Source organism: Mustela nivalis, assembly GCF_964662115.1.
Source record: "Mustela nivalis genome assembly, chromosome: 9".
Taxonomy (NCBI): Eukaryota; Metazoa; Chordata; class Mammalia; order Carnivora; family Mustelidae; genus Mustela; species Mustela nivalis.
The window spans coordinates 58,707,305-58,721,543 of NC_139028.1; the positions used below are offsets into that span (position 1 = coordinate 58,707,305).

At 52.0% G+C, this 14,239-nt stretch overlaps 1 protein-coding gene across 1 annotated transcript in view; it reads left to right on the forward strand.

Moving 5' to 3' along the window:
* The window catches only part of TENM4 (teneurin transmembrane protein 4), a 753,030-nt gene that overhangs the window by 526,083 nt on the left and 212,708 nt on the right, over positions 1-14,239 (forward strand). The window contains exons 7-9 of the mRNA XM_082749583.1: positions 635-890; positions 10,853-10,951; positions 12,149-12,384. Of these exons, the coding sequence (XP_082605709.1) occupies positions 635-890; positions 10,853-10,951; positions 12,149-12,384 (591 nt within the window). The remainder of the gene's footprint in view (positions 1-634; positions 891-10,852; positions 10,952-12,148; positions 12,385-14,239) is intronic.

Sequence of the window (14,239 nt, forward strand, 5' to 3'; positions counted from 1 at the left end):
ACCACCATCGCCCCCACACACCCTGGCCATAGGCCCCTTCCCGGCTTTATGTGTTCTCTGATTTATCACCACCTCCGAAAACGATATATTTCACTTATCTTGTTTGTTTCATTTACTATGTACCATTATATAGAGTTAGCGTTTCTCAATTGTTAGCATCCATTGGAACCACCCGGAGTTTGTGAAAGGAGCTCCGTGGGGCCCACCCAGCTGTTCACGATTCAGTAAGCCTGGGGCAGGGCCCGAGAAGTCTCACTTTCAACAAATTCCCAGGTGGTGTCAGAGCTGCTGGTCCCGGACCACGCTTTGAAAAACGCTGTCCTAGACGTATCAAAGAAATAGTGCGAAGACGGCAGAGGCTAGTTGTTTTATCTTGTTTATTGTGTCTCTCTTTTCCAATCTAAGTTTCGCGCGGGATGGGGATTGTGTCCGTTTTGTCCGTCCATGTGTCCCTAGCACCGAAAATAGTAGGAGCTCAGTAAGGGTCTGTCGAGAAGCCCACCATCTCCCGACCTCATGGGCACGCACTGCCCGCCGCGCCCGTTCCTGCTCGCTGCTCCCGCGTGACCCCGGGGCCTGGCCGTGGCCGTGGCCCGGGCTCTGCGCCCTGCTGACCGCGCGTGTTTGTGCCTAGATCACCCTGGCGGCCTGCAGAACCACCCTCGGCTCCGGACGCCGCCGCCGCCGCTCTCGCACGCCCACACCCCCAACCAGCACCACGCGGCCTCCATCAACTCCCTGAACCGGGGCAACTTCACTCCGAGGAGCAACCCCAGCCCGGCGCCCACGGACCCCTCGCTCTCGGGAGAGCCCCCCGCCGGCGGCGTCCAGGAGCCGGCACACGCCCAGGACAACTGGCTGCTCAACAGCAACATCCCCCTGGAGACCAGGTGCGGGGCTGGGGGGCTGATGGGGCGAGCCACAGGGGCCGCAGGGCCCTTGGTTGTGGGGGGAGAGAGGGTCCCGCACCTCCCCGGCCTGGGTGGCTGGGGGCGGGGCGCTGCTCAGAGAGGCGGCTCTCTGGCTGGCTGGGAGAAGGGGGGAGGGCGGCGGGGGAGGGGCGTGGGGCAGGAAGAGCAGGCGCTTGGGAATCCAACAGCCCTGAGGTCTGCGCTGGCCTGAGGAAGGTATGAGCAATCTGGGCCCTTTCCTGGTCTGTGCCGTGGGGGCGCTGCTCGCTGGAGGGGCTGTTGTAAACGTGGTTGGGAGCTGAGTGTGTCAAGGTGGCAGACAGCAGGCCCTTGGTCAGTGTTTGATGGTGGTCCACACCTCTGCCTTTCCCTACTGTGGTCTGGTCACCCAGTGCCTGGCCTGGGGCCTGCCTGGCCTTGGTGGGCGCTCCAGGAATGCTTCCTCTCCTGTCCACTCCTCCCCTCTCCTCCCATGGACTTACCCCTTACACCCCAAACCCTGTAATTCCTAATACTGACACATCATCAACTGACTTTGGGTTACAAGAGCTTTCCTACTTGAGATATAATGTCATTCTCATCGCTTCACGAAGAAGCCGGTATTGTGATTTGTGATCCTATTTGGGAGTTTCAGAGGCTGAGAATCAGAGAGGGTCAGTGACTAGCTCAGGTTATATGGACAGTGGATGTGTAGCTAGGATGCGAACCCAGGCCGGGAGACTCGTGGGCAGCGCTATTTCCTACACCACAACCACCTTCTCCAGGTCTCCCCGGCCGGGCCCCTCCACCTCTGCCTTCTTCCAGCCTCACAGAGTGCTTCCGTCATGGGTTATCGTCAGGGTCAGCTCCGTTGCTGTCCTTCTTCCCTCTGGTGAGCCACTGTTTTTCCAAATGGAAATGAGTTGTTTTCTTTGTAAGTAGTTATAAAGGCGTATGCACTCATTAGAGAAAATGCAAAAAGCTATAAGGACAACAAGCAGATTCGCCCATAATCCCACCGCTCTGAGAGGAGCACTGCTGTCTGGGGGGGACAGAGCATTTTACTACATTCTCTAAAGCTGAAGTGCCCTGGACTGGCGGGATTAGAACCTCCTCCCCTTCTACCCTGCCTCTCAAAGTAGTGGGGAAACCTAGATTTTATTCTCTCAAACCCCTTTTCTTGATCCGTGGGGAGGACAGACACCATCCCACATTCAAAGATGAGCAATCAATGTGTACATGGAAAGTGTGCCCGTCTGACTGTACCTGGCATGTCGCTGTGATAGTTGCACATCGAGTGGGTGGGATCCAGTGAGGAAAGAGAGTCAACATCCTTTTGAATGATTTCCCATTTTTTTTCATACATATCCATCTTCCATTTTACTCCTGCGGAGTCGTTTTTCCAGAAGCAGAATTTCCCAGAGATACATACAGTCCAGCTTACCTCCACCCCCAGTCTCTTAATTCATATTGTTTCTGTTGACATCCTTTAAAATCAGGCGCGAGTTGTCCTCCTGTGCCTCCTTCGCTGTCCTCCGTGAGGGAGTTCCATACCTGTGTGTTGTCCCCCCCCCCCACCAGGCAGCTTAATCAGGGCTCCGTTATTTCCAGGGCACTTACTGAATGATTGCATGAGGCTGAGAGAAGCCAGCGGATAATCGATGGCTCTGAGTCTCCGCACAGAGCCCAGTAGCCCCTGCCTCTGCTCGGATGTTCATTTTTCTCACTTAGGAGCAAAGTAGGTGGTTCTCCGAGTTTTTCAAGGGAGAGGAAGATAGAGGCTGAGCAGCAGGGGCGTTTTTCCTGATGCCTAGTGTGAGGTGCTGGGGTGGTCCCAGCCGACCTCTCTTGCTTCACCAGCCAGCCAACACCTGCCTTTCTGACCTTTCGTCCTCACACTTCCATTGCACAGGCCACAGGGAACTTTTGTTTCCTTTGCCCTTACACTTTATCACCCAGGTAATAATCGTTCTACAAAACACTTAGGAAAAAAGAAAAGAAAATCACGTATGTCTACCGCCAAATGGGAACCATTGTTAACATGCTGGCATATATATATATGTGCTCATCTGTACTGTTGTCTATAAGTCTGTATAGATATAATTATATACATACTTAATGTTCCATATGTGTATGTCTATAGGCGTATATGTCTATGTGTATCTATCAGTCTTCCCCCAAGTGCCCATTCCTTTCATGCTCCTGTGCCTTTGCACGTGCTCTCCTACAGCTCTCTGCCAGAGCTGCCCTCCTCCTCACTTCTGGCTCTTGCAAAGTCTGACCTGTTCTTAGAGACCCAGATGCAGTGTTGGAGGTGGGCCTTCTCTATAACCCTAGAGTTCTTTGTACCTAAAGATGGTTTAAAACTGGGAGAGGTGCCTGGCACAAAGGATGACACAGTCAGAATTCTGGACCTTAACTCTGACCTTTACTGGTTGATGGCACAGACGCAGCAAGTTTTAAGAGAGAGCAGTGTCACATCATGATGGCAGATGGAATCACAGGTCATTTTGACCAGCGTGGTGAGGTAAGGAAGAGAACAGACTTTAGGGTCAGGGGACCTGGATTTTTGTCTTGGCTTTAGCATTTACTGGCCGAGCAAGTCCGTTTACAGCCCTGAACCTTGATTTCCCTATGTAATGTGGGATAAGAATTCATGCCTCTCAGACTGGGAGGAATTGAATGAAATATCAGGTAAGAAACATAAAGCATAGTGCCTGGCATGAAAAAACATACTATGAAAATGATTTCCCATTTTTTTTCATACATATCCGCTTCCCATATCAACCCTGTGAAGAAAAAAGTCACGAAAAGTATTTACTGAGCTCCTGCTCACCGGAGGGGTTGAGAGGAAATAGTAGGTTGTATCTTCACTCTGGAGAAAGAAGTTTGGCCCTGATGTTCTGAGGACACAAATGATGATCCTTTCGCTGAAGCCAGTTGTCATACCACAGGTTTTGGGGGGGACCCACCCTGTGCTCCAGCCCCCAGCCCATTGCTCATTGGCTGTGGACCTAGACCTGGCATTTCTTCCTCTCTGAAAAGGAGAAAATACCCATAACTCCATGTTCTGATGATCTGTTCTGCATAGCAAATGCCTGTTGAACTTGGTAGCTTAAAAAAACCCACCAGTTGATTTTACTTAAAAGCATGAGGCAGGAGCTCCAGAAGAGCCAGCAAGGCCCTTCTCCCTGTAGGGTCGGGAAGTCAGTCAGCGGTGTCAGCTGGTGGCTCCTCAGGTGGCGTCGCTCACTTGCTGGAGCCTTGCAGAAGACGGCTGGGTGGCTGGGCTCCGTGACCCCTCACCCTCTACCATGATCTCAAGGCGTCTTCACCCAGTCTTCCCAGTGGGGCGTGGACTTCCTACTTCGCAGCTTGGAGCTCTGTGGCCCTGAGAGAGAAGCCCCTGATCTACTCAAAGGCTTGGCCTGGAATGGCATAGTGTTTCTTCTGCCCCCGTTCTGTTGGCCGAAGCAGTCCTAGGTCAGCCAGCTCCGAGGATAGAGACACCAGGCCCGCTTCTTAAAGGGAGAAACGCCCAAGGATTTTCAACTGCTTCTAACCCACTCTTGTGCCTCCTGAGGCTCTTGTAGCGATTATATACCATCCTGTCTGAAAATGTCTTGGCACACAGTAAATGCTCAAGTGCTTACCATGTCGTGCTTGTCCTTCAGCAAATACTGAGTGCCTACTGTGTGCCCAGCAGGCAGTACATGTAAGAGGACAGACTCTTGTGTTTGAACAGATGCCATGATGGAGGTACACGCCATGAAGCGGTTTTGGTTGTTTCTGGATCTTCAGCAGGCAACCCAGCTTGCCACATGATGGGTGCTGGAAAAATACTACCTCGGGCTAAAAGAATGAATGACAGAACAAATGAATGAAAAGCTATGAGTAACGTGAGTGGGCCAAAGGGACGACTTCCTAGTGGCCTGGGGCTATGGACTAACAGCAAGCAGGAGTTCCCAGGTGGAGCTGGGAGGACGGGCATGAGGGCAGCACAGCCTCAGCAAAGGCCAAGAAGCCTAAGAGAGCAGGGCCAAGTTGAGGAGGTTGTCGTCAACAGCTATTGTCAAGCCCCATGAGGATGGGGACCGCCCCCCCATGCCAGAGAGACAGTCATAGGCTCTTCTCTAATTATCAAACTCAGTCCGTGTAGAGAGTCAAAAATGAATAGCTGAGCAAATAGCATAACAGCTGGCAGAATAACCAGGAGGGGGTAGATTTCATGCTGGGAGAAAAGAACGGCAGGCAGAAGGACAAGTGAGAGGGAGGACTTGTTCACCCCACTGCTCCTGGCCCTCTCCGCGGGTAACTGAATCCCCTGGGGGAGACCAGGCCTCCCTGTACTCTCTACAGGTGGGCTTCCATGTTGCTCTGAGGTCTCCAGGTGCATCTATGGTCCATTTTGGTGGGATCTGTGTGTTCAGGGTCCACTAAACCCTGGTCTACTTCTTCACACTCTGCAGAATCAAATGCTTAATTGATTTCATAGGGATTGTCTGATTAATAACCTGTCAGCCTCCTGTCAGATGAAGGGGAAGCCAGGGCACAAGGCTGCCAGACCCCTGCTCTAGCTCATCAGATCCCAAGCCTGGTTTGGGAGCCTGAGGCCAGTTTTGTGGTCATGCTCAATTTGGGGAATAGCCCTGCCCACCCATCAGGGATGGGAGGCCATCCTGGTAGTCTCCACCCAAGCTTGGTGTAGTTTGCAGAATAGCACACAGTACCTTCTAGTGGACCAGGCCAACTCCTGAGCATTGCAGGAAACTGGGATGGACGGCTATCGCCGTCATCTGGTGATTCAGTCACAGGCATGCAGAAGACACAGTCACTGTCCTATGAGAAGCTCATGGTTTTGTAAGGAAGGCAGACCCTTCCTTACAAAGTGATGGAATGAATGAGCGAAGGTGGCACTCTGGGTAATGCTGTGACTTGCAGGGTGGGGGCAGGGCACTCTGAGCAGAGAGGAGCTGTGGCTCCCTGTGCACGGGAACATCAGGGGACAATCACAACGAGCTCGCCGTAGAGCTCTTACTGGGGCTCCTTAGAGGGAAGCTCATCCAAGACTGAGCACCCAGGGTTTTTTATTGGGGGCTGGTCACATAGGCACCTCCTGCCTGGCAAAGGCCCAAATCCCAAACTCACAGAAGGAAAGCAGGTGTTGAGTATAAACCATATTGTTTGTACACACAGTTAGACCATGAGTCAACTGCTCATCAGTTAATGGTGAGAACCTTCCTGAAAACCTCTGTTCCCAGACCCAGCCACGGGCCAACTTTTTACAAGCAGGCCCTTCAGAGGATAACAGGACTGCTGTGGTAACTGTTCTGCACAGGTAGGAACATTCTCATCATCCCCACTTTAGAGATGAATCCGAAGACAGAAAACGGAAGTAACTTGCCTTGGGAACCACAGAAAGTAAGTGTCATACCCAGGCCAGCTTTCTCCAGAGCCCATGGACTCCCCAGCATTACCTTCCTGATTATTGAGACAGGCATTGGTAGAAACTTGCAGGGAAGGAAGGAGTTCTGGGATGAGGGGCAGCTGTGCAAGGCATGGAGCCAAGAAAGCTTAGTGTCTTGGAGAGATGACGCAGAGCTGGGGGATGTGGGAAGTCAGGGGGCCTCATGGAGATGCTTGTAGATGAGGGTCAGCAGTGGAGGGCCTAGAGTTCTAGAAAGATGAGGTTGTCCTTCTCCCTGTGGGCATGGGGCCCAAGGGGGACAGAATGAAGGGCCAGAAGTTCACATCTTTTGAATAGGAGAGTAACATTATAGGATTGACCTTTTATAAGGATCACTATGACCTGGAAGACCTGATTGTTTTTTTTGTTTGTTAGGTTGTTTCTTTGTTCATTCATTTGTTCAAATGCTAACTCTAGAACTAGGTCTTTTTCTGGTCTTGGCCAAATCTCTGACACTCTGCACACATGGGGGCTTTCAGCTTTCAGCGCCGTGCCCCTGCCTGTCCTGCTCTCCTGGGGGGCTGTCCCCAGGCTTTGTGGGGGAAGCACGGCCTGGAACAGCGGGCTGGTGGGGAGAAGATAAGCTGGTGAACAGGGCAGTCCGAAGAACTGCCCTCTGCAACAGTCCCGCCGCTTCCTTCCCAGAAGCTACTTGTCCTGTCCTTAGAAGGCCAGCGAGCTCTGCCTGCCCCGGTCTGGAACTGGAAGCCTCTGTGTCAGGCAACTCAGGACCTTGTCCTAGGCCTCCCCTGAGGCTTGGAGGGCAGCCAGTCCCCTTCCCAATCTAAGAAGAGCCACAGGAACAGTATTGTGCTCAGCTGTGCCCCCTCTCCTTGGACTCTGCCCCTCTCTCCTGAGAGGCAGCTGGGGACCGGTGTGGGGGGTGGGCAGTGAGATGGGAGAGATGTGCTTTTGAGTCCCACCTCTACCTTTTGGTTGCTGTATGATCTTGGGCAGTCACTCAGCCTATCTGCGCCTCAGTTTCCATATCTATTAAAATGAGAAAACAGCACCCACCAGTGCGAGGGTCATGTGACTCCGGCGTCCATCCCTGAGTTCCCAGCTGCAGTTAAGCTGGTGACCGCGTGCGCCTGTGACCTAAGGAGGCTTCTGCAGCATGAGTCCTTATGAGGGAATCCTTGCAGCTTTTGTTTTTCAGATGAACTGGCGGGAGCAGTTGGGAGCAGGCGGTGAACAGGAGATTTAGGGGGGTAGCCCTGAACTGGGAGTCCAGACACCTGGAGTTTTTTTTCCAGCTCTGCCGCTAACTTGCTGTGTGTGTGGGTGCAGGACACCTGTCTCTCTGGGCCTCAATTTCCTCAGCAATCACATTGCTGATGTGATTGCTAACTGACTCAGAACTGAGTTTCAAAAGTACAGAACGGGGTGTTTGAAGGCAGTGGTAGCATTCCGAACTGGCAGTATTTTCAGCAAGTGCTAGTGTCCCCCCAGATGCCCGAGTTAGCGTTACATGGAAGCTGTTTCAGGATTACATGTAGTCCATCGCTCCAGAAACTCTTTCGTACTGCACCGCCTCTTGCCTTGTCCTAATGGGTGTGTCCTTTTAGGAGAGAATGGCCTGCCCGCTCTCTTTATATCATAGAAGTAAAAATAAAAAACCACCCTTGACCCAGACACTGGAAAATCCCATTATCAATATTTCGATTTTGACCCTTCGTGGCTTTTTTCTCTGTATATGGTTCTTTCTTTCTGATGAGTTTTAAGGTTCTCATGGGACTGTCTGAGAGCCCAGTCCTAGCCTAGCGATGCAGGCCAGGCTTCCAGGAGTACTTGGGAGCATGCCATGCAGCCAGCTTCAGGGCCCGGGGCTGAGCTCCCATTGCCTCCGGGCCCTGTGGGCAGGAGTGGTGAGGACCTGCTGGGCCACATGGACTGTGCAGAGACTGGAAATTCCCTTGTGAACGACAGGAAATGGGGGCTATAATAATAAAACACTTGTGCTCACCTCAATTAAACACTGCGTGTGCAGTGTGCTTCCCTTTGTATACCCATCATTGACAGTACTCAGCAGATATTTATTGAGTGCCTACTCTTGTGTACCAGGCACTCTTCTAGACTCTGTGTACATCGGCAGAGAACAAGTCAGATAAGAGTTCTACCCTTGGGGGACTGAAATTGCAACAGAGAAAAAACGTGTGTGTGTGTGTGTGTGTGTGTGTGTGTAGTCCTGTGTGGAAAACTAAAGTAGTGCAAGGGGCCAGGTGTAATTTAGGAAGAGCAAGTTAGCCATAAGAAGAGAAGGAATGGCCCGTGCACATGTTTGGAGGAGGGCAGTTCAGGGAAATGACAACAAAGGCTTTAGCTGTTCAGAGTAACAGCACGGAAGCCAGTGTATATACAGCACAGAAAGTGAGGTTGGAGAGCTAGCAGGGGACCAGATCTTGTACACCCAGGTAAGGATCATGGTTTTGTTCTTATGGAACCATTGGAAGGTTGTGAGCAGAGAAGTAGCACAATCTAAATTACATCATAGCTTCCATAAGAAGTGATCATCCCTGTTTATGAATCCTGAGACAGACTCAACCTGCCCCACATCTGGGGGCAGAAATGAGACCACTCTGTAGGGCTTCCACACACCTGCAGTTCCCCTCAGACACCATGGGAGGCCCCAGGGCCATGAACATGACCAGCCTGGACACCAGGCAGCTCAGAACTCTCTGGGGGGGAGGTCCCCATCACCGCAGCATGACTCAGTGGTTCCAGCTGCTAAATAGTGTTGCCTTGTGCTCTCACTGTCCCCAAGGATGCTTATGAAATGACACATTAGGAACATACTTACAGCCCCTCCTCATTTCTGTCTGTAAGTATGGGCGGGGCTGGGAGGGCAGGGTGCAAACCCAATGCCTGGGCAGGGACACAGGGTTATGAGGCCCAGGGGCCTGGCTTTGGGGGTTAGATAGACCAAGGCTCTGCTCCAGCTCTGCCACTTGCTTACTCTGTGATAAGACCCTGGAAAAGTTACTTCTCTGAGCCATGCTTTGCCAGCCTATGAAGCAAAGATGATAGGACTGACTTTGCAATGTTGTTGTGGGGAGTAACACTGACATTCGATAATATGGTATTCTAGAACAGTGAATAGGAGTTTGGACAGAGGGTAGATTAACATTAGTACTTCCATATTTATTAGTATTAGTACTCACACTACATAAATTAGTACTAATGTACATCAGTCAGCGTTAGTAATTTTTGTTTAGCCCTTATAAATTCTTCCAGCATTACTCCTTGGGTCCTACATTCACTTTGTGAACTTAGTATCATCATCCCCATTTTATAGACGAAGAAGTATAAAAGTGGAAGATGTTGTGGTTCTAACACAAAGTCAGAAAGCAAGAAAGAGGCAGGAACGGGACCTGAATCTAGGTTCTCTGGCTCTCAAGAGCTGGTCAGTGTCGGCAGGAAGGTCCCTTGCAGGGTGGGACTCAAAAGTTAGCTCTCTGCGGTGAGCCCTTCTTTGAGGTGGACACAGCGGTCTTCAGTTGAGCGGGGAGCAGCGCTTAAAACTACCAGAAAATGAGATCCAGTGCACCCAAGTGTGAGCGATGCCACTCGGCAGACATGGCTGAGAGCAGAAAGGACAGGTGTGCATCTCCTCCTTCTGTGTTAGAAACAGAAATGTCACAAAATGCTGCACTACCCTTGGCGTACTTGGGGAGACCGAAGCCCCCTCCTCTGTCTTCTGAAGGGTGCCATCCTCACCAGTCAGTTGTCAATGAGGTCTCTGCTCTGTGGAAGGACCTTGACCTCTAAATATCACCAGCATCAACCTGGGGGGCTTCTGAGAAATGCAGATTCCCAGCCTCCCCCCCCCCCCGCCAACCACCTCCTGACTCTGAATCTCTGGAGGTGGTTCTCTGCAAGGCATAGCTCTTTAGATGATTCTGATGCCTACTTGAACCTGAGAACTACTGCTTGAGAAGAAAATGACCCCAAATTCTTGTCATTTTCCCCCCTTTGGATTTGCAAGGTATCTCAGTTGTTGTTTAAACAGATGTAGACTATCTCAAGCAGAGAAAGTAAGGGCTTTGGAAACAGATAAACCTGAGTGCGGATTCCTGCATTCTGCCTGGCTAGTTGGTGACCTTGGCAAATCCTGTCACCTCTCCACATCTCAGTTTCCTCGTCTGTAAAATGGGGACACGCCTTCCTTGCATAGCCTATTTTGAAGATTTGAAATGAATGGCTGTACCATGCCTAGCTCAGTGCCCGAGACATAACCAGTCTTGATCAGGGACAGCTGTGACTGGATGGCCACAACCGTCAGATGTTCAGGTTCGTATATAGAATGCTCCCTCTGGATGCCCTGCTCCAGGCAGACCCCTTGCACATGTGGCTTGCACACAGACCCATCGCCTGGCAGCCATGTCCGCTGATCTCACGCACAGCTGCACCAGACAGCTACTTTGTGTGTTTCTCTACTCTCCCCCTTCATCGATGCATGACTCATTGCTTCATTCATGTCTCCATGTGTGCGTAGAAACCTAGGCAAGCAGCCATTCCTAGGGACATTGCAGGACAACCTCATTGAGATGGACATTCTCAGCGCCTCCCGCCATGATGGGGCTTACAGTGACGGGTAGGTGACATCCCCATGGTCCTCCTCTCTCTGCATGCTCTCCCTCTGGCTCTGGCACCTGCATGCAGACCCTGAGACCTTTCCCTGGGATCTCCTGCGGGAGGTGATGATGCCATGGTGCATGCCCAAACCGAAGTCCATGTTCAAATTGGAAGAGTTTATCCCTGGAATCCCTGTCTTCAGCATATTAACAGCAGCATTGTTAATATGCAGCTCCCAGCATCTCATTGGCTGCCTCTGCCATTCTGAAAGCCATCTTGTAGCGATTTTTGTGTAGCACATTTTTATGTAGCCCTGAGTAGCTCTTCTGTGGCCTGAGACATCTTGCATCCCCAGCAAGGTGCAAGATTGCTCTAAGAATTCAGGGGGAAGCAGTGCAGCCTGTGCACCCCATTTCCCAGGCTGTGTACAAATTCTCTCATGGCCATGGTTAAAGGCAAGCTCTGGAGGATTTCCTGACACCTAGTTTGGCCACAACCATGTGCTTGGACCATGCCACGCTGCCCTAAAGACTGGAGCTGGGCTGTAGGATGCACTTGCCCTTCTCTCCTCCCGCACAGCTTTTCCCAGGGGTTTGGAAGGCAGCATCTGGCTTCTGAAAGCCTTTGCTGCCCTTGGTTGTACCACAGCCAAGAGGGGACTCAACCATGACATGAACCTAACGGTGGTTTCTGGGTTCCCAGTTCCTAAACACCCTTCAGAAATAATGGTATTTCATACCTCCACCGAGGTACACTGGCAAAGTAGGTTTGGGAGAGAGAAGAAAAATTTAAGTTCCATTATCTCCAGGGCACAGAACTTGATTTTAGATGCTTTCCAAGTCTACCAATAATTTTAGAGAACAGCTCCTATAAGACCCAAGAAACAGCATCTCAGCCCCATCCCTTCCCAGGAAAGGGGTCTCCACACCCAGCCTTCTGTGGGGTTGGGAACACATCCTGCCTCATCCCGGTGGGGGAGGGGAGCGGATTCCCATGGGTAGGGCTGTCCCATCCGTGTTCTGTGGAAGCGTGTGTTCGCGTGCCCTGTTGTGTGGTCGGTGCGTGATTCTACTCCTCTCCGTCCCTCCCGTCTTCTCCATGGCGACTCTGTCCAGGCTCCTCCGCATGCTTCTACCACTGCCTCTGTCCTCCAGGTGGCTCTGGGTCCTTGCGAGTCTGCAGACCCTGATGGTCCCTGGCTTCTCTCCATCCCCAGGCATTTTCTCTTCAAGCCGGGAGGCACCTCGCCACTCTTCTGCACCACGTCGCCAGGGTACCCTCTGACGTCCAGCACGGTGTACTCCCCGCCGCCCCGGCCCCTGCCCCGCAGCACCTTCGCCCGGCCGGCCTTCAACCTCAAGAAGCCCTCCAAGTACTGTAACTGGAAGTGTGCGGCCCTGAGTGCCATCGTCATCTCAGCCACGCTGGTCATCCTGCTGGCCTACTTCGTGGGTAAGAGCCTCCCTCGCCCCAGCTTCCCTTTGTTCCCCTTGATCCGGCCTGACAGCCCTGCAGCCCTGTGGCACTGGCCTCCGCCCCCAACCTGTCCCAGCCAGCTCCCTGGGACCCTCTTCTCCTCTCTGCATGTAAGCCAGGAAGGACTCTTGGCAGGTGCTCAATCACATGTTGGATGCCTTGCATGAGGCCTGGCCCTCACGGACTGGCCTTTGGACTGTGAGTGTTGGGGATGGGAGTCACCACAAATGACATGTTGGAGAGACTGGCAGGCCTCTCCTGCTGGTGCCCCAAAGCTGAGGTGAGGAGCAGGAAGGACACAGGGTCCCTTGGGGTTGGATTGGACTCTGCTGACCTCAATCAGGAAGGCATATCTGAAGGAGAGGGTCTGGCGAGGTGGTCTGGGGGGACTTTGGACACCAAGGTGCAGAGTGGAACCCTGATTAGGAGCCCAGGGAAATCCCAGCTGAGGAGCAGCGGGTCCCAGTGAGCAGTGAACGCTGGCTGCGGGGTGCTTGGAGACCCCCAGCAGCTCTGACTGGGCCTGCCTGCCTGCCCCCAGGCCACCTCCAAGATGGAGGAAACTTGGCTGGCCCCTGCTTTGCTGCTGCGGGAGGCCATCCACTGGGTGCTCTTTTGATGAATTTCCCACACAGCCTAGTCTCCTGCCTCATTCCAGCCACTGTCTTTGGCCTGCTCCCAGGGAAGACGGTCCTCTAAAGAGATCTGCAGGCATGTGCGGAGTCAGCTGCCTCAGTGTACATCAGCCTGTTAGTCAAGGCATCTGAAGGGGTTGGCTTAAACCTCCGTCCTTTCCAGCCTTCAGATTCTATCATTCTTGAGTTTAAGGCAGGTCATGCCAGCTTGAGGACACCTTGATCTCATGCTAAGGAATTCTGAGATAATTCCGGAAGCAAGGGGGACTTTTCCAGTGAAAAAACCCAGGAACCAGAAACAGAAGTAACTCGCATGGGGCGGGGGAAACAGAGTGCATCCGCCGTGGAAAGGGACGCTGTGATAGGCAGAGGCACTGTGGATGAAAAAGGGCATTGTGGTGAGGTAGCACATGCTGTCATTGGGAATGATGAAGGAAACATGCCCCCCTCCTTGTTTAGGAGAAGGGATTTGAGCATGGAAAGAGCATTCAAGATTCTTGAATTTTATAAAAATAAGTAATCAGGAAGATGATAGTCCCTCAAACAGGGAGGTCTCCTTATGTGTCTCAAGCCATAATAAGCTTTCTTTGATATGCCAGGTCTCTTTTCCCCTTGTGAAGATTGATGGGGAGAATTTCATGGCTTCAGGGCCACGTTGGCATAAGTTTCTTCTCTTCTATGTGATTGGTTAGCTGATACTGCCTAGAAAGCTGTGTTAAGAAGAACCCTGAGGCTATATTTAGGCTCAGGGCGAAAGGGTCTCTGTGTTTGGTTAGTAATGTTTGTCGTCAGCACCAGTGTGGAGAATTATCAATGATGTGCCAGGCATTTGCCATCCCTACTATGGGTCAGTGAGTAAAAGGAATAGCCAGACTGGGGGAGACCAGAGCCCACCCAGGCACAATGAGAGATAACCGGGGTACAGGTGAGGGCTGTGAACGTCCCAGCACCATCAACCAGCATGAAAGTTTCTTCCCGGCACCAGTGCTGGGTCCTGGCTAACCGCTAGCACAACTCTTGTCTGTGACTGACATGTTTCCTAAATGAGTAGACTTCCGAACAAGCAGTGTTATTGCTCATCAAGAGTCAAGTCGTTGGCTTACATAAAGACATCAGCTTGCACCAAAGTCTACGGTTTCTGCCGCATAGCCTGGTTCAGGAAGAAAGAATACATCTTTGTAGGAGTCCATACACTC